A 21451-nucleotide genomic window follows, 5' to 3' on the forward strand; every position below is an offset into this window, starting at 1 on the left:
TTACATACAAATTCCTATTATCATGTTTGGAAAAAGAGTTAGTAATTACATAGTCTAACAAATATTATGTAATAATTACTATTTAAAACTAATAGTATTTGGTAAACTCAATTCTCACGAAAGATTATGAGAATTAGAAAGTGTAATCAAGACACTTCAATTATCTTCAATTACATAATTACTGTATAACTACCTAGTTAAAAAAACATGCTAACTAGTAATTAACTTAAATTATAATCAATTCCAATTGTGTTTGGACATCACAGTATAATTACTATGTTTTATTTTAAAATATAATGTACGTTTGAATGTCAAGTGGTAATTACATATGAAATTCTAATGTTATGTTTGGCAAGACAAGTAATAATTATATAGTAAAATATAATATTATGTAATAATTATAATTAAAAAATAATAATATTTAGTAATTACACTCAATTTTCATTGGGTCATGAGAATTGGATATTATAATTGGGGCACTTCAATTAACTATAATTACATAGTTAGTGTTATTATTGTTCAGAATATGGCTTATAACACAAATGTATATTGCAATTTATGAGAGTTCATCACAATATAACTATATACTTAATGGAAGATAACACAAATTAGAATAGAAGATACAATCTTTGTAGTGAAAATCCTAGTTACATAAACTCATAGAAGTTATGATTTTATGTGAAAAACAATGGAGATAGCAAAAAGGCATTACACAATTAGAATTTTTGTCCAAATATCTATATTCCTAGTCTCCTTTATGAGATTGCTTGAAGCTACCACAATGGTGGAATGAGATTGGGATTAACAACAAGATTTGGTCTTCAAACAAGTCAAGCTTTCTTGATAAAGATTTTGGAGAAAATTAGTAATCTTGATTAGTTAGAGAAAGAGAGGGTTTTAGAGAGAGAGAGAGTGGAGAGTTATCATTTTACCAAAATCTCATATGAACCACTTAAATAGTGTAGGAATCGTCATTAGTATTAATCAATGAGATTAGAGCATTTAGGAATGAGTTTTGGAGCCAAAATACGTAATTGTACGGTCCAATATAGACGATTCATACGATGCATTGCTTGCATGCAGGCGATCCATCGCCCTTATGCAGGCAATACATCGCTTGTCAGTATGTTTATTAGGCGAGCGATGTATCACCTCTCAACAGGCGATGCAATGCCACCGCCTCTGACTTGTTGCCCCATACATTAACCCAAAACATCTCTAAATACCTCCAAACTTTTTGGGTACTCTTATATACTCCAAGAAAAAATTTGGGCCCATAAAGATAATTTTTAAATGCCTACAACAAAAGTCAACCCGTTCATGTTAACTTTAGTGAAATAGTAATGGTCTTGCACCTCTTTGTGCATGATTAATTTCTACTATATATTTAACCAATCCTAACAATTACCTAATTAAACAAACATATCAAATTTAGTTTTTACCTTGAATTACACTCAATTTCAATTGCTAGGAGGTTTTCCAAATGCACCAATGTTTTGTTTTTTAAGAGAATGATTTAGTGTAATAAGTAGTATTTACATAGAAACCGACAAAATCTTTAATTTTGAATATAATAATAAAGGACCTTCAACGGTGTAGAACAAAACAGCAATCATGCAAAATAATTTAACTCAAAATACCAAAGATGATATGATCAGAGTAAAAGGAGAGAATAATAAATATGTATAGAGATGGGGAGGGCAAGAGAGAATTAGAGAGCAAGAGTAAAAGAATTGGGAATGAGAATTGAATGCTTCTTGTGGTGAGTGATCTTGTTTGAAACTTTTAATTTGAAGTAACTTAAATTTTATTATCATCACATGTTTATAAGATTACTTTTTGTTGATACATTAATTAAGAAAATTATGTATGTTCGACTCAATATGGATAAAAATGTTCGTTTAGGCCTGAGTTGCATTATGATACAAATTTTATTACTACAAGCATACGTTGTTATTTTAGTATGGTTTTAATTGAAAAAAGATGAACAAACAACGATTGATTTATTAATTCTGCATATTACTAAATTTTTAAGTCTTTAATTTTAATTAGAGAAATAAAAAATAAGAGTGTCTAACAATATATATAAAATAAAATCAGAACGATAAACGAAAAAAAAATAGAGAATGGAAACCTAGAATATTGATTTCCCTATTTCAAATTACGAATCTCAGTTTTTCAATTATCCCAATCTATTCCCCTAATTTGTAATTTCAAGAACTCTAATTTAAATTTGTTGGTTTTTGATCATGTGATTGACAGTACAGCGGAAGTGATTAGTGCTCAAAAATATCATTTTATTAGTCTTAAAGTTTAAAATTAATTAATATTTTCATGGATTTATTGTCATATATTTTATATTTAAAAATATTAATTTTAATTTAATTTGTGTTTAATTTTCAGGAAATAAAATGTATTTTGACACAAAGAAAAAGAAAGAAGAAATGAATAATTAAAATTGAAGAAATCATGAAAAAGTGGTATTTTTGAAGTTAACTTAGGCCCAAAAAGGAGCCCATGTAACGCCCCAAACTCCAGGGACCGTTACGGTGCGCCTTGTAAACAGTGCTAAACTCGCTAACCGAGTCATTTGGCCAAAATCGTGAACTAAGTATGATTAGCGGTTTAGGGATTAAAAACTTTGGTTAAGATGTAACGTTTCACTAGAGCGTTTAATATATACACTGGGATCCCGAAAATAAAGTTTCAAAGTCTATTACAGAAAATATTTACAACAGGCCGTTCTAAGCGGCAAAACAGGATACAACCCTAGTTCCACTTTAAACCTCGGCCGTGGCAGACGAGCAGCCGCATATGTACACGTCATCACCTAAGATCTCCAACTCAAGGATGGTCTAGCTTCCTCTTGCCTTTACCTGCACCACGTAGCACCCGTGAGCCGAAGCCCAGCAAGAAAACACGGTATAACATGATATAATATCAACAATAACCAAAGTAACCCTTCAGAACCAACGGTCCATACAGATAGGTGACAATAACCAAAAGTCACAATATTGAGCATCGCTTCCTCTAGCCATGTGACGATAGGGTCACCAGGGCTTAATCGATAAGTGATTCTTTCTTAAGTTTGATTAGGACAGGTGCAAGGTGATTAGTCACCAACATAACCTTCCTCACGACTCTAGAGTCGAAACTATGGACAACGTCCCTTAGCCATGTGACAACCAGTCACCGGGGTCATATACCTTGGCTATAGTCATCTGGTCGTAGACCAGGCAAGCGCTTATAGTTCTCATTGACCTTCCGGTCGGTCCAGCACTAATACCCCATATGAGTCATTCAATGCCGACCTCGATTAGATCTAATCTTTATTTGGCCCGGCGTTTACAACGCACTGCCACCTCTGACCCTTGGGTCGGTAAAACACGACCAGTGCTCAGCCCGTGGTGAACTTAACTAATAAGTCACAGCTTCACAGACGAATCTGACACCATTGTCGATTCTGACTAATAAGTCAGCGCCATACACAGGTAAGCCATGCCACCAAACATATACCACATGTCCAATAACCATAAACAAGGTATTCAGCATGCTTACTTAACAGATATTAGTACAATTAGGACTATGCATTAACACAGAGGCTCAAGCTCTGAACGATATCACACCCAGTATACAAAGCATGTCCTAATCACAGGTTTCTCGTGCATCATATGCAATATATCCAACAGTCCAACATGCATCAATAATAGCCATGCATGTCACGTTTAATAGTCAACCAACATGCAACAAGAATAGCCATGCATGTCACACATAATAATCAACCGACATGCATCAATAATAACCATGCATGTCATACTCAATAATCAACCAACATGCATCGATAATAGCCATGCATGTCATACTCAATAATCAACCAACATGCATCATTAATAGCCATGCATGTCACATATACATAGGGTGCAGTTTTCTTACCTCAAAGTCGAGCTAGAACGATTAAAAGAACGACCCTTGAGAACGATCAACTTCTAGTCCATTAGCGGTCACCTAGTCATAACCAAACATAAAACCTCATCAAAATGAGTAATTAAATACTTCCAAACCCAACCCAAGCCTCCGGAATATCAAATCCCACTCAACTAGGTAGTAGGTTCGATCCTAGGCCCTTAGAGTTAAGTTCCCATCACAAAACCACCATTTAGTATTTTTTTTTCCCTTAAGGGCCGCGGCCCTACATGGACCATGCCGCGGCGCGCCCCCCTGACAGAGCCTCCACCACCTTCTTCAAGCTAGGGCCGCGGCGCCCAAGAACAGGGCCGCGGCCCAACTTCGCACCAGCCATTTTTCTTCGTTTTTCCACTTCTAAAACCTTCCAAAAACCCATCTAAACATCTCCAAATCATCAAATCAATATTACCAAACTTCTCAATGGTCCAAAACCACCAAAACCTGAAGCTCAAACCAACCAAAAACTCAACAATTCACAAAGTCCAATCCTAAGCTTAAAGACTTAAGAAACTCAAAACTTAACTAAAAAATAACAGAGCACACCTTAAATTCATAACTAGAACTCACCTCAAACACGGTTTTGAATCCCCTTTGATGGTTTTTATAGGTTCCCTAGCTGCCACCTTTAATCCCCTAGCTCAACACCTCCATTTGAGCTCTCAAAATTCAAAGAGAGGTGAGGGAGGAAATTTGTACGGGATGGAAGGGAAAAAGAGAGGATAGGCTCTGTTTTAGTATCAATCTACAGCCCTTTATGTCATATATATCCTTAGGGTCAAAAGACCAAAATACCCCTAAGCCAAATAAACCCCTCTAAAAGCTTCCGAGGGTAAAACCGTCCTTTCCCGTTTATCTCGTTAATTATAATTAACGCTCTCCAATTCCCGCTAATCTCAACATTCCCAAATACCAATAAATCATATCCCATTACCCTTTAATTCTCGGTAATGCTCTAATCATTAAATTCACCCCGAGACTCACCCCGAGCCCCTAACTTAAACTCGTTATGACTAGACCGAACACTTACATCTCATGATCGTCTCATGTCGATAGCTCGAACCAATCCACCTTATAGTGTGGCTATATTAATCAATCACAATCATGCACCCAAAATATACAATTACGCCCACAGTGGCCAAATTACCAAAATGCCCTCGTAACTATAAATACTCCCATATGCATGCGTTTACCGTCATATAATAATATAATTCACATGAACATGCATATAATCATTAAATACTATAATAAATCAATTATGGCCCTCTCGGCCTCCTAATCAAGGTCCTAAACCTTATTAGGAAATTTGGGGCATTACAGCCCAGCCCAAGCTTTTAGAAGCTGCCACGTGGTAGAAAGCCACTAGCCTCCAGCCGAGTCGCTAGCCGCCAGCCGAGCCACCTGATGAGCCTGACAGCCGCTTGCCGCGCCTGCCACCCGGGTCCCACACCTCCTGACACGTGCCCACGTTGTCCCACGAACAGCCAACCGCGCCTGACGCGCGCTGCCAGCCTGCCACGCCTCTTGCCGAGCCAGTCAGAACGCGCCACGTGGCCTCCTTGTCCCCCACTCCACCAGCAACAATTTGTCTAAAGCCAATTAACGCATGACACGTGTCCCACTTGTCCCTTTTTCCATCAGTTTTTGAAGCCACTTTCTCCACTTCCTAATGCACGTAAATACACATTTTGGGTCATATTTTCACTATAAATAGATGACCAAATATAGGGAAAAAATCATCAGATTTTTTAGAGTGGAAAAATACCATTTGTTATTTCATTGCTTTTCTTATTTCAAGCTTAGTTTTACTTGTTTTAGGTGACAAAAATGAGTGAACTATTTTAGAAATATTGGTGAGGTTAGAGTGTAGTTTTTGTACTTCTTATTCTCAATAGTGATATTGATTCTTTTGTTTCATTTCCATATCTTATTAATTATTTTGTTTCTCATATTCTAATTTCTTTTCTAAAATTATTTAGCATCTTTTACATAAGTTCAGTTATGTTTTTCTTATGTAACTTAGATTGTAAATTTATTTTAATATATTTGTTATATTGTATGTCTTTTACTGCATTCTGCCAGTGGTATTTTGTTGCTCTTGGATATATAATATGATATGCTATGAAATTAGAAGTTAGATTCAAATTAATCTAGATTATTCAATTTGTGCTTTTAACATATACATCTTCCAGTTGCAATTAATGGTGTAGAATTGCAACTGTGTTTTGAATTAATATCAATATTAGAATAGGTTTCACATCACTGCATCTCTACCTTGTCATGCTCTTTATCTGATCGCTTTCTCTAATCTATCATTTTAATTTCACAAAATACATTTTTTCAATTCTACTTTATTTTTATCTTTTATTTACTAATCTAATCTTTAGTTGTGTTTGCCTCTCTGTGGATACGACAAAGCCTGATTACTACTATGACCGCTTAGGAGTTTATTGGGCGATATCAGGAAGCATATGATAATATTTCAATGCAATAATAACAATTATTAAAGCATAAGAACGAATCACTCTAGGAACCATAACTAGAATGAGATCTTTCTCATGGGCATGAATTTGAATAAAATATAAAATTACAAATACCTTCTAGATGTAGAACACATGTAGATCAAATAGTGTCTTAGCCTCCTAACCCACCATCTTCCATACTATGACTTGCACAAAGAGAAGAAGACAGGTGGATGTCTATGCTATTTGGTAAGATACTCAATAACACACTTTTGAATCTCAACACATGAGAGAGTGTTCTTCTCACAATTCAGAGAGAACAAAGTTCTCTATTTTTCTCTCTTGGAAAATCTATCGTGAAATTGTATTTGTTGTTTTCTTTTCATGATGTTATGTTCTATTAATATAACAATAAAAAAGAAGACCTAGCCCTAATCTCATTTGGGCCTATGTGTGGGCCACAATCCATTTGGACTGTGGTTGGCGCCAACTACTGGGCTATGGGCCTTGTGGTATTTTATTTCTATAAAATGCTATTTGTTAGACCCTTATCATATTATTTTATGCAGTATACAATTATACCACAAAATTAAATATGAGGAATTTCACTAAATTATCAATATATTTTTATTTGCCATTTAATATTATTTCATAAATAATATTTTAAATATTATTTCACAAATAATATTAATTTGTGAGATTAAAAATAATACTTTATTATCTTTGTTGACGCGGTTCTTCGCCAACAAGTAATTAAGAAAAGAAGAGAAAGGGATTAGTGCTTATGTTGAACCGAAATAGATAAATGATCTTGGAAATGAAATGGTAACTCAAAATACGTTTTTTAGGTGGTTCAAAGGTTAAAATCCTTTTACTCCACCAGTCAGTATTATTGTTGTATACTGGGTATTCTTTTACAGGCTATTTCTTACAATATAGAATCCAACCCTTTGTAACTCCCAGGGTCTCTATATTTATAGGAGAAGACACCTAGGAGTTGGTAAGAAGGTCATCCTGTGACCTTCTCACCTATCATGTCAACTCTGTGACATTCATGATTAATTCCTAAACCTGACACATAAGTGTGGTCAAATCAACAAGTAAGGGGATAATGGGCCGCACGGCCCAACCTAGTCGTGGGTGTCTGAATACGCACGTTCCTGCTGCGTGTCCGAGAAGTCAGGGATATATCAGACACGTGATGTCTGATATATGCACGTTTACCTTGCGTGGATGACTTCATAAAAGGGCACAGCCTCCAACTCTAGCTTGTACCACGAGCTGGATGCTTCCCTCGACCTGCGGCCTTCAGAGTCCAGACTCAGTCCTTAAGTAATCTTGGCGAACCCTTAGGTTACCTCGAGCTAAGGAGGTAGGATCTTACGATGACAGCTCCGGTCTTGGGGATGTCCACATGGTAATCATGATTAGGTCGTATCTTAGCTCGCTAATCAGCCCGTGGGAAAATCAGGGCGTACAATCTTTAATTGTAATTCTGGTTAATAGGGGCATAATTGTAATTTTGGCCCGTTGAGGGCATAAATGTGAATTATATGCGTGTTTTTCTTTATACCACAAGATTGTGGTGATATATTTGTGATGTGTGATCTGAGACGGTGCTAGGGAGCAAAATAGCGAAATAGTCACACCGGGGTCGAATACCTGCTCGGGGTGAGCCTAGGGGTATTTTGGGGATATAGTGCGTATTTAGGATTTACCAGGTAACGGGTAGTGATTTAGCGATTATTTAGGTATGTCAGGAATTAAATGAGGAACTATAGGAACACTCGAGGAATTAGCGAGATGTGGCAAATGACGATTTTGCCCTTGGTGGCATTAAATGATTAAGGATATACTTAGGGGCATTTTTGGACATAGGCAACTGAGGATAGACTTAAGACAAAACGAAACTCTAGAACTAGCTAAAGAACAAAAAGACACACCCTCAGCTCATCTCTCTCTCTCTCTCTCTCTCTCCCTCACGTTTCCCTCTCTCTCTCTTTCTCAAGGCTAAGGAGGAATTTTTGCTAAAATCAAGGGAGAAGGCTTTGAATTCAAAGGGATTGAAGCTAGAAGTGGTTGGGTGTAACTCAGACTAGAATCACACAGCTGAGGTAAGAATTTCTACTAATTTTATTGAGTTTCAGTGGTGGTTTGGAGGTTTTATGGGGTTGAACTTTAGGATGTAATCTTTGAGTTTTTATGAGTTTGTGGGGGTAAGTGTAGGGGTATTTATGTTAGATATACTGCTTGGATATGAATTGTAAACTAAATTCTGGGTATAGGGGTTGATTTGGCTAAGAATTGGTAAGTTTGGCTGAGGGAAAACGCAGTAGAAAGGCATGGATTTATGGGTTTTGAGGTTCGCGCCACGACCCGCATGAACCCAGAGGCTTGGGAGCCTCAGATTTTTGCCCAGGCGTCACGGCGTAGACTGAGGCGCACCGCGGCCTGTGTTCCCCAGATGAGAGAGCTAGAGCTCTCTGACTTGCAACGGGCCGCGGCCCTAGGGGGCGGACCGCGACTCAAATTAAGGAAAATGACCAATATAGGGTTTTAAGCTCGGGAACCTAAATCTTAAGGCTCGAGAAGGATTATATTACCCGGTTTAGTAGAGTTCGAGGTCCCGAAGGCTAGTATTTTAATCTGAAGTTCTATATTGGCTAAGGAATTGATGAATGCCTATTCATTAATGCATTGTGACTAGGTTTTACGTCAAGGCTAGGGTTTAAGGGATCATGCTTGAGATTGCAGTAATCAATCAGCTTGGGACACAGGTAAGAAAATTGTTTGTACCTGTACCCTATTATTTGTGTTTCAGGGCATGGCCCTATTATTTGTGTGTTAATATGTGTCTGAATACTTGTAAATGCTATGCTATGTTGTCCATGATTATGAATGAACGACAAAGGTCAGGAACGATGAAGCCCGGGGATGGCAAAGGTCGGGATCAACATTAAGCATACTGAATGTAGGCCGCTAGGGAGAGACCCTCTAAGGGTGCTGCTCAGTGAAGACCACGAACCTAGTGCCTGGTAAAGCACCTGGGTCGGCATAGGTCGCTATATGTTTAATCTGCTGGTTGTTTAAGTTGTATATTATTGGATTGAATTGTGATATGTTATGCGTTGAGTCTTCTTGTTGGGCCTCGGCTCACGGGTGCTCTATGGTGCAGGTAAGGGAAAGGGAAAGGTCGATCAACCATGAGTTGGAGAGCATGGAGCGACGTCTATATGTTCGGCCTACCTGGCTACCACGACTGGGGTTATTTTGCGGGATATGTTGTAATAGTTGGTTTTGTCGCTTAGGTCGATTGTATTTACATTTTTGAGTTGTAATACATTTTCAAAACAGTATTTTGAGATCCCAAATGTATAACTTTTACGAAGTTAAATGAAGGTCCAAATCTTTATAACTAATGTTCATCAAATGGGTTTTTATTTGATTTAATCACACTTTTCAACCAAAAACCTCGATTAGCGAGCTAATGGCACATTTGTAAATCACATGGTAACGACTCTAATGTAGTAGGGCGTTACAGGTTACCCCTCCTGGTACATGTTATTTAACATAGCTCTAGATTTTTTTTTACATAACTGTCAAAGATCAATCAAGTAACTGATTACCTTATACAGGAATTGAAAAAGAAACGTACAATCTAAAAAAAGAAAAAAATGTTTACAATAAATAAAAAATAATAATAAACACAATTCATTTTTTTTAAATTGCAAAATAACCAAAGAAAAATTTAATATAAAATCAGTTATATAAAAAAATAAATAAGCTAAAAAATAATAATTAAATTACAAACATGCCCTTCCAAATTAATAAAACTTGATTAAGAGTAAAATTGTGGCATAAACTAACTTTTATACAAAAATATGGGAAAATAAACACATAAAAGTGAAAATTCTTTAAAAAAAAAGCCATAGATTAACTTTTTTTTTTAAAAAGACATATTTTTTCACACTATTAAAAATCTCATATAAAATGTAATTTCCTCCGTAATTAATGATCAATTTAATACTATTTGGTCCCTACGTTTAGTTAAATATTATATTAGATCTTTTGTATGGGCAATTCCAATAAATGACAATTTGTTTGAAAAAAATCTGGAAAAATTAATAATGTACTTGACTTAGGTAAATAGAAAAAAATATAAATTAAATAATACCTTGTGTAAAAAGGTCTTATTAAAAAACTATAAAATTAATTTTTATTATTATTGTTTTGCTTTTAGTTTCAAAAATTAAAAAATATATATAATAAATGGGAAAATAAATTTATTAAATAATGTTAATGGTAATAATGTAATATAAAAAGTGTTCAAATATTTTATTTATATAAATGACACTTTTTCATAAAATAAAAATTATTGATATTATTTTACAGTTAGTTTCAAAATAAATAATATAATAAATTATAATAAAATGATAAAATGTCTTATTTAAAAAAAAGTTTGACACCTTTATATAATGTATATATTTTTTTATTAATATTGTTTTACTTTTTTTTCCAAAAATTATATTAATTTTTTTAAGGAAAATAATAAAAGTTTATCAAAACATAATTAATTTTAGAGCGTGTTTAGAAACAACTGTGCCGTGTAATTATTAGGATCGTAATTACATATGTGAATAATTACACTATATTTTAAAATATAATACGTGTTTTGATGTCAAATAGTAATTGCTTATGAATTCCTAATATCATGTTTGACAAAATAGTTAGTAATTACATAGAAAAATAATATTATGTAATAAATATTATTTAGGGGTGTTTGGAAACAAGGTGTAAATACTAAGTCGTGTAATTACTAGTGTAGTAATTACGTATTTGAGTAATACACTATATTTTAAAATACAATATTTGTTTGGATGTCAATTGGTAATTACTTATGAATTCATATTGTCATGTTTGTCGAAACAGTTAATAATTACACAGAAAAATAATATTATGTAATAAATATTATTTAAAATTAATAATAATTAATAATTACACAGTGTAATTACATCAATTTCTCACAAAAGCTATGAGAATTTGAGTGTAATTGAAACATCTCAATTACTTCAAATTACATAGTTACTGTGTAATTACATAATCAGACAAACACATCATATTAGATAATTAATTCGAATTACACCAAATTTCAATTACAAAGCGGCTTTCTAAACACACCCTTAGAATATTGTAGAAGAGTTACAACTCAGATTTTTTTTTTAGCTAAAACGCATTAAAATGTTTTTTTCTCATTTTTTAAATGAAAAATATTACTATAATTTATAAACTTGGCATTGCTAAAGATAAGGTGAGTCATCCTTAAAAAAAAAAGATGATGTAAGTCAATAGTCAATACTATATCTTTATCATGTGATTATTTTAAGTTAAATTTCTATGTATTAAAATGTGTACACAATAATATTATATCAAACCTTCCGTCTTTTCTAGTGCCTTGCAGCCCACTTTCAAGGCAGTTTCCTTCTCTGCCACAAACTTTAATGGCAGGAGCTTATACTGGGTCAAATGTCATTCGAAATAGTATAGTCAGTTGTGATAAAGAGAAAACCAGTGAGGCTGAACCAAGTCTATCATCATCTACTTTCCTTCCCTTTAGGTGATCAGTTGAATAAAAGTAAAGAAAAAGAGAATTTTACGCCCAACGTAAGAAACGGTCAATCAACACGGCACCAGATTTGTCAAAGATTGCATAATTTTACACGACATTTTGTGTATATGCACACATGAATTCACAATGACGATTATGTGTGCTGAAAATCAAAGCTTTTGAATGCTTTTAACTATTTTCTCTTTCCAAGAAAACTGTTAGGCTCGTGGAGGAATCACATGAATCATCTTATTAAATTTGATGACAAATACTTTCATAGTTTCTTATTTCACTTCATTTGGTGAAATAACTATACATTCGGATATTATGTACAAATGAATGTAAAATACCTCAAAAATTGAAGCGGAGGGAAAAAAATCGCTGCCAAAACACAAGCAAGGCACAAAATAAGTTAACTAGGCCTTCTGTTATTTTGTTTATGAAAAATATGTAAAGGAGAAAAGGCAGCAAAAATTGTGAGGCTGATATGCTGATCAATTCAGAATTGGCTGAAAAAACCCTTCAGAAAATAGCGCCTACTGGACTAAGAGTTTCTTGATTTAAAATCCCAGTTGATGATAGTGCGTAGAGTCAATTTCATTCAGTCGGACGCAGCACAATATGTGCTCCGGCAAATCTTCAGGCTTAGTTCCCTGCTTCAAAGCACAAACCAGTATATCAGATATTGAACACAAGATGCCGTGAAAATGCTTTAATGACTTACTTGACAATTAAGTTACCTGAATTGTAAGACCAATATCCAATATACATAGCTTCAGTCGGTCTTGGAATGCTTCGATACCTTTCCTAGAAATGTAGCTGAATCTATGCATATCCAGATCAATCTCCAAGTAGTTTTCTCCCTGTCCATAGAAAGAGAATCAACAAGTGTTTTGAGTAAGATTACATTACACTATATCATTCGTGCTAGCAATTATTTAATGATAACAAGGCCTAAAGTTCCGAATTGGAACTTTTGAGAAAACTATACCAAATAAAATTCGTGTTGAGGACGAGAAAGAACAGGTTTTTCGTTGTAAGCATTCATTAGCTTCTTCTCAGCTGTGCTTAAGTGAAGATCCTCTATATTTGCCACTCGTCCCAAGATTTTCAATCTTTCCCTAAAGGGTGCAATTGTATCCACAGGGAAACCTCTTACTCTTTCCACTTCATCATTGATCATTTTCTAAAAAAGGAAGAAAAAACATGAAGTAGTCAATATATTGTAAAACATACACAAAAAGAAAAAGAAAATTAATGTGCTCAAATGTATAATTATAACTAACATAATTAGGAAACAATGTTTTATCTTACAGTGATATTTTCTCGAAATTGAGATGGAAGCTCTTTTGAATAACCTTCGGAAAGCTTAAAGTACATAACAAAGCACATTCCTTCTCCATCATTCTCGCCTTGGAATATAGAAACAGGATATAATGGCACCTGCAATGTCAAAAAATACACTTTGAATATAAATAAACTTGTCAACAGTTCAAACATACTACAATAATAACTAAAAGTTTTTAAGTATTTCTAACACGTACCTGAACATTTACAACAAGAATTGAAGGAACATCGCCAGATGCATTCTGAGCAGGAAGTCCCACAAACCTAGCAATGTGATCGATCTTTCTCGGACATAAGAAAACATCAACAGCGAAAGGATCAAACGCAGCGCAATTTGGGGCGAATTCTTTCTTTTTATCCCTGCATCCAAAATCAGGAGTTGATGTAACAACAAAATCAATCAAACTGCATAATTCCAACAAGTTAAATGTTTACTAGAAATTCATAACAACAAGATTATGTTCTCACCTTAAATAGTTTTTCCCTCTGACTTTGAAAGTGCTTGGATCAATGGGCGACCAACAATCTGGCATTCTCTTCTCAATTGGGCAATGAGGAACTGTAGAACCTGCTAATGGCCTTTGTCGAAGAACCTTCGGCGAAACTAGCCAAGAAAACACAAAATGTCAACATTAATTCATATAACTTTAAAATTCTTTTCTGGTTGTCAACATGCCACAGATAACAAAATCTTTTTATCAAAATAACTCATAGCATTCACTGAATTGAAACCAATCTCCTTCTTCTACGTATGTCTCCATTACTAACTTATCATTATTTCCCATTTTGAATGAAGATGATAAAAGAGCTATGAATACTCACTTAATGCCTGATCAGAATGCTGCCCTTCTCTCCATTTAAAGGAAAGTTTTGAGGGCAATTTTTTCTTTAAACTTGAAGGACCTGGGATCTTTTTGTTGTCTACAGTGTTGGCAAGACAAGGCAAACAATTATTTGGAAGAAGACCACAATTATCGAATGGTGGTGTCGTCCCATCTTCTCCACTACTTTCAACGGTAGAAACCTCATCAATATTTTCGTTGTGCTCCCTTCGACTCAAAAAACCTCTCGGAGATGAAACACTCAATCTGGACCCATTTTCGGAGCCATTGACAGACACAAAATCTGCACATATATCGATTTTTTTTAATTATATTGATGATCAAGATCAGATTATGCATAATTCTCGTTCTTTATAAGTACCTCAAAACCACATACCTTCACGAACGCTATAGAAATCTTCATCCAATTCAGATTCAGTAACCGAAGTACAATCAACCCATGAAAGATCTGTACTTGCTCTGGCTGTTCCTTAATTGAACAAGGACAAAAAAAAAAATCATAAACATACACAAAAACTCAAAACCCACATTCATTCATTCAATTCCCAAATCAATACAAAATCCCAATTTTTTTCTATTTGTGTAATTCAGCTCCAACCCAAATACCAAAACCAATCAAATAATCTATAAATATAAAAGATTAAAAAAAAAAACCTTGAAATGCAGGATTAGAGCAAGATCGATCGGAAGACGAAACACGTCTCTGAACAGTTCTTCTTCTGCGGAATTTTTTCTTTTTCGACAAATCTAATCTCTTTCCGACGCACCCTTTTGGTCTCGAAATGCAAGTTCCCATTCTCTCTGTGAAATTCTCTCCTTACTTTCTATATGAAATCTTATGTATTTAATATGTTATTGTACATATAGATTCCTCTTAGTCCACAAAAAACTGCTTCCTTTCTTCTTCTTCTTCACTCTTTTTTGAATAGTACTCTCAACAAGTTTAGAGAAAAAAATATTGATTTTTCAATAATCAATTTTATATATAAATTAAATTATTGGGAGACATGAGATGATGAGATTGAGAAAAAAGGTAAGTTGGAGTAATGAGATGCGTTTATGGGCTTCGAAACTCGGCGTAGTCTACGGTTTTTTAAAGTCAAATATTATAACGCAGTTAAAGCCGATCTTTTTTTTTAACAGAGGCACTGGTCACGTGGGCCCACGCGCTGTCCGATTAAAAAATAATAATATCGGAGCTTCAAAAGATTGCCACGTGTAGAAGAAGTTAAAAAGGGGCGCGTGTGGGTTGAATAGTAAAAGTAAAAGACGGTGTTGTGTTTGTTAGGATAGATTTCCGTCCACGACGTTGTTTATAAATGTTGAAGTGTGTCAGTACTGAGTACGTGTCCGAGATCTTAGCCGGTTGTGGCACGTGTTTCATTTAATATCGGCACAATTTTCTATATTATATTTGAGCGAGTTTTCTCACTTAATCATTATACACCATTACCTTTTCTAATAAAATAATAATTAATTTTTTTTTTCTTTTATTTGATTAGGCTTTCTTTCTAGTCTCTTCTAGGCTTTTTTTTTTTCCTTTCTTTGTGATAAAAGTTAGTGGAATTTGTGTTTGATTTGACTAAAGAGGAGGCCTAGTAGTATATGCTAAGCTTTATTCTTGGATTGGAAGATAAATATCTTGATATCTTGAAGTGGATATTGACACCATAACTTCTATTTTCGTTTTCTTTTCTCTTTTGAGATAAGGTTAAGGCCGTTTTGGCCTTTTCCATTTACTATTTTCTTTTTTTTTTTTAGTAATTTTATCCGTTTGTTATTAACATCTAAGTAATAATAATTCTGCACAGTTGGTTTTTATTTTTGGATCTCATGAAATCATAATTTACGAAAGGGTAAAAGCTTTTACTTCCTCCACCAACCAATATCGGTAGCTATCTTGTCACCTTTTTCTTATAAGAAATAATGGAAGGACCAACTACCATACAAAATAAATAAAAAGTTTCTGTATATATAATTTTTTATTGAATAAATAATAGTACCTATGAATTATGTAATACCTAGTATTTTAGCACTTATGTGATTAATCTTAAAGATAAAAAAAATTAAATATTTACTAAGACAAATTTTATATTTTGAAGAGTTACTTTCTATTTCTTCCTAATTATTTGGAATTATATTATAACTATTTTATTTTTAGCATATGATATTTTATTTTGGGTTTTTGGAGAAATTATAATCCAATTTTTTTTTTACTTGCTCCACCAACCATAATATTAGCTGTGTTGTCTCCTTTTTCTTATAAGAATTAATGACCGGACCCAACCACCATTGAAAATAAATAAATTGGTTTTTTTTTCCTTTTTTGACAAAAGATTTTTTTTTATAAATACTTGACAAACAAAGTATAATTTCTTTTATGGGCAATTCTTTAGTTCCTCACTTGTATTTGAAGGACTTAGTCATTCGTTTATTTTTCAGTCATTAGATCCATAGTAAATGATGGGATTGTGGTATTTGGTTGAGGATGTATTAAAATACACATATATCATTGAGCAACTAGCTATCGTTTTGCATATAATTTCTTTTTGTTTTATTTCTGTAAAAAAAAAAAAAACTCTAAAAAACAATATCCTGAAATCTTGCTCAAAAAAAATAATCAAAGGATTAGCGGGAGTGTGTGATCGTTTCTGTTAAATTTCTTGAAGAATAGGTCAATTGTCGTCACTGATTGATGATACAAGTCAGGTACGCAAAGTTTGGAGGTTCGAGTGTGGTGGGTTTCACTCATCGTCATTGGTTCTCAGTATATTTTTCAAGCATTTCTTCTAAATCGGAGAATCGGAGAGTGATTGGAGCTCTTTAGCATACTAGTAAGTTGTGAAATTGTTTTGGGTAGGCAATAGTGATTCTCCTTTTCATATACACCATGAATGTGTAATAAATCCACAAATGGAGAAGATAATATATCTAAAAGTAGTTTTTGTTGGAAAAAGCTTATACAGGATCTTTATTTATTTTCATGTATATCTAATATTAAACAAATTAATACGAGATAGCCTAAAACATGTTTCTAAAATTGAATTCAAAGAGAAACAAATAATATAATACTTACAGTATACGCAGCGGAATTAAGAGTCCTTCCTTCAGTTTCTCTAACTCTTGTATCCTTTCTGTCGCAGAGTATTATCAAGAAACTGAACCGATCTTCTATTTTCTTCACGATCTTCCAATGTATCCTTAGAACCACCTAGACTAGTGTGGGCAATTCTCAACACATGAGATAGATATAGAGAGAAGAAGAGAAAATACAAAGAGGCTTAGAAAATGACTTGTGTTTAGAGAGAATATAAAACTATCAGAAAATCTGACTTATCAAAAACCATTTTTTTTGACTTCTCTATAAGCACTTCTTTTATAGACTCAATTAGGCCATTTAATTTAATTAAAAAATCAATAAAATAACAGTCATTTGGAAACCCTAGGTCGAAATTATCATGGGCTATAGGCCCGTGAAATTTCCCATTTGATTATAAGCCCATTGGACTTAAAATCAAGGCCTGTATTATTTTCTATTGATTTAATTAATTAAATAATTATTTAAATCCTTTATCAAATTAATTATTTATAATTTGAACCTTGATTTAAATTTATTTATTAATTTAGATACCAATTTATCTTAATTAATAAATCTGCCATAATTTCTCTTTTCTTCTCAAAATTACACAACTTTGTGAAACTATCCAAAATTGACCTGGTCAACTTTGATAATTCTAATTGATGATTAAATCAATTAATTGAGACTATCTAGATGATTTTATCCAAGGTACAATGGGGACCATGGGCCTATGAAATCAAGCTCCAATAAGTTATCATAAATCTAACAAATAAATTTACTAACTTATTAATTCCTCGTGACTCCACTATAGACTTGGAATTGCACTCTTGAATTCATAGAACGCTCTATAACAAATATAGATACGCTATTAATTATCCATTGTTACAACCATAATTGTCACTCAATCCTCTATAGACGGTCTACAATGAGATAGGACTAAAATACCGTTTTACCCCTCATTGTATTTTATCCTTAAAACACTTAGTTCCTTGTAAATGATATTTCAGTAAACTAATTTAATTACTGAAATGAGATCTCTATCATTTAACACCTTGAACCAAACTAAAAGGAAACCATCGTTTCAATTCTTCATCAGAAGCTATAGATGTTCATATCTATGATTAACACTCCCACTCAATTATACTACCGAGTTCCCAAGATGTAAGTATGGGCTAGTCCGTAGGGTAAGCTGGTAACGAACAAGTCAAAGAACTCAAATAATACAATCAGTTTGAATACTAACCACTCAGAATTGAGATTGAATTGACCTATGGTCAATTATGTGATATGACTAGAATAGATAATAACGGTATGTTTACTTATCTTATCAACTATCAATATCGGTCCTGTCCGATGTAACAAATACATCCGATCTTATCTACTTTGCTAATGTTCTGGAAAGAACATAACACTGTAATGTGTAAGTAGATCATATCGTAGATTGGCAAGTCAGTGTAAATCCGGTGCACTGACTAATCTTAGGACTAACTTATTTTTGAACATATAATCATATTTATATTCCACTGTGATTACGTCACTATAAATAAGATTAGCTATATGCTCGGGATTTAATAGAAGTTTATATTAAATAAATAATCATGAAAATAAAACATGTGAGCAAAGTGATTGACCAAGTCAAAAAATGATTTCTATTCTTTTATTGATAATAAAATGAGATTACAAAGAATTTGGGTTTTAATTAGGGCATAAAACCCCAACAGTTTTCATTGCTGAATTTTAGATGACACTCTCTTGTTTTTGTATTGGGTATTGATGAGTGAAAATTTGAAGACTATTTATTTAGGTAATAGGATCGAAAGATTGTTGTTAGTGAAGTTTTTAGAACGAAAAAAAAACATGTGTTCAGAATTATGGAGAAAGCTTATAAAGATTTTTTTTCTCTTTTGTTTGCTTCAGTGAAGGCTTTAGTAAGGTATTTATCGTTTCAAATTTAGTCATTTAGTTATATCCAACTTATGCAATTAGCTTAAATTTGTTGAACTCTAGTTCTCAACCCATCTTGTCGTTGTGTTCCTCTTCAGATTGTGAGTCGCTATCGTCCATGGTTGTCTCCGCTAGATTTGTGAGGTACGTGTGTTTGTCTAGTTCTAGTTTTATTAAATCTTTGTCAAAAAAATTTAGTGTTTTAATTTTGATTTATATGTGTTTAAATAAACCCCAGTTCTCTAACTAAATTTTTGTTGATTATAGATATTCAATGACTTTGGTTTCTGTCCTCTTAGCTTTGGTGAAGTACCTGAGAACTTGGAGAGGTTTAAAGAATCTGATTATTTTAAATTTACTCAACCAAACTTATGTGTCATTTTTATGGAAGCAAATCTATAGGAAATTTAAGCTTAATAAAAGTAACACCAGCTTACTGCTATTATGTTGCTATTTTCATGAGGTTGGTTTTTAAGTTTTAGGTATTGCTTCATGCTAATATTATTTTGTTGCATGTCATCTTCATGTGATAATTTATGAATTGTTTATATTGATTGACAAATAGTTTTATGTATATATATGTATGAACACACACATAATTAGGATATCTTTCTATTATTATTCTTTCTTTTTTTTAGGTTCTTGGTGTTAATCCAATTTATATATTTGATACAATAAAGATGAAACATAAGAGGAATCACATGAATGCTGAGAATAGAGGTGATGAAACAATGGTGCCAAAAAAGGTTAAACCTCTCTCTTTAAAATATTAGCTAAATGAAATGTTCATTTATTTAATATTCCTATTATTTATGAGCTTTGTAATCTTTATAAGTGATATTGTAGGCTTGAGGTGCTTCAATCACTCTTTTAGGCCTTCTTTTATTTATTTATTTATTTCTTTTGCATTGCAAGTATAGATCATGGGGAGTTTTGCTGTAACTAATTTCAGGCCATTTATTTCAATGTTTTCAACTTTTTGTGGTTGTGACTTCGAGAGAGCATGTGCAAGTAATTATATTTTGTTGTTAGGAAATAAAAAAAATTCCAAGAGATTTGATTGCATATATCTTAGATTGATGATAAAAGTTTGCAGATTGATTTCGGTCTGCTGCTTTAATAGAAAATATATATATATATATATTAGTGAAACTCACAGTGCATTATTTGTTTGTTTTATGTCATATCAGTTATCTGCAGCTTTGCCTCTTAGTTGATTAATCAATTTCAAATAGAAAAAGGATAAGTTCTTTTTATATTGTTATTTGTGTACAACAATATAGAAGGTAGGATTAAGATTTGATCATGAGCGCATTCCAATAGATCAAATGTTGATGAGGTTTGTACTTCTCTAATTCATAATCTCATATTTTTTATTGTGTCTATACAATGTATAGATGTGTTTCCCCTGTAATAATTAGCAGTTTCATAAATATATAATCACATACTCTGTCATGTTAAGTTTCATTTTTTATTGATCATTTTTTTCCTTTCATTTTTATCATTACTCTCATCGAGTTTTATATTGTTTAACTAACTAGACTTGAAATTATGTACATTGTGAAATTGTCTTTTGGCTCTTCCCAAAGTGTCCACTAATGAACAATTTTGATGTACAAATTATGCAAATTAGATGCAGTTTGCATTCCTCTACATCAACTTATTGTACTAAAATTCTCATCATAATATCATGTAAGGTTAAAATATCTTAACTTACTCTTTGCTCCCAAACTTTCTCAAACTGGACTTAATCACAGTTGAACTGTCACAACAGAAAGCAGTTTTAACTGCAGTTTGAGTATTTGACAGTTTTAGTGGTTGAAAACGATCTTTAGACTCAAGTTGGTCAATAGATTATATTAATAGCTTTAAAGAGAGAATATGTAACTTAGATATCATCTTGTATTCAACATTGACAAAGGTTGTACTGGGTTCTTGTATTATGTTGATGAGAGGTTGAAAAATAAAAACAAAGTTCTTATTAAGATTATATAACTTTGTACTGATATCGAATTGTGCTTACTAAAGAGTGTTAGTCTCATCCACTCGATTTAGCTCATACTTGTTTGAACAAAGTAAATTTCTTATGTTGTTAACATGAGTACCATTTATCTGATTCTCATTTGGTCGAAAATATATTACGAGTGCAATGTTGTCAACATGAGTAATGCAGCCAATAAAGCTCTCTATGATGATCACGAGACAACTA

The 21451-nt window shown here is 33.2% G+C and overlaps 1 protein-coding gene across 3 annotated transcripts; it reads right to left on the reverse strand.

Annotated features, from left to right (window-relative positions):
* Positions 1-12257: 12257 nt before the first annotated feature.
* LOC133818067 (uncharacterized) lies at positions 12258-15274 on the reverse strand. Of its 3 annotated transcripts, none has more exons than XM_062250752.1 (9): positions 14874-15274; positions 14596-14688; positions 14200-14502; positions 13846-13981; positions 13575-13737; positions 13345-13473; positions 13022-13216; positions 12771-12893; positions 12258-12686 (listed from the first exon to the last, which is right to left on the reverse strand). In XM_062250752.1, exons 1-9 carry the CDS (start codon positions 15013-15015, stop codon positions 12591-12593), a joined length of 1380 nt encoding a protein of 459 aa, XP_062106736.1. In that variant the 5' UTR covers positions 15016-15274; the 3' UTR covers positions 12258-12590. The 3 variants fall into 3 exon arrangements, with proteins under 3 accessions (XP_062106736.1, XP_062106738.1, XP_062106737.1); XM_062250754.1 differs by having other exon boundaries at positions 14596-14682; positions 14874-15273; XM_062250753.1 differs by having other exon boundaries at positions 12258-12683; positions 14874-15272.
* Positions 15275-21451: the final 6177 nt, after the last annotated feature.

This window comes from Humulus lupulus, chromosome 2 (genome assembly GCF_963169125.1).
Source record: "Humulus lupulus chromosome 2, drHumLupu1.1, whole genome shotgun sequence".
In the NCBI taxonomy this organism is placed as follows: Eukaryota; Viridiplantae; Streptophyta; class Magnoliopsida; order Rosales; family Cannabaceae; genus Humulus; species Humulus lupulus.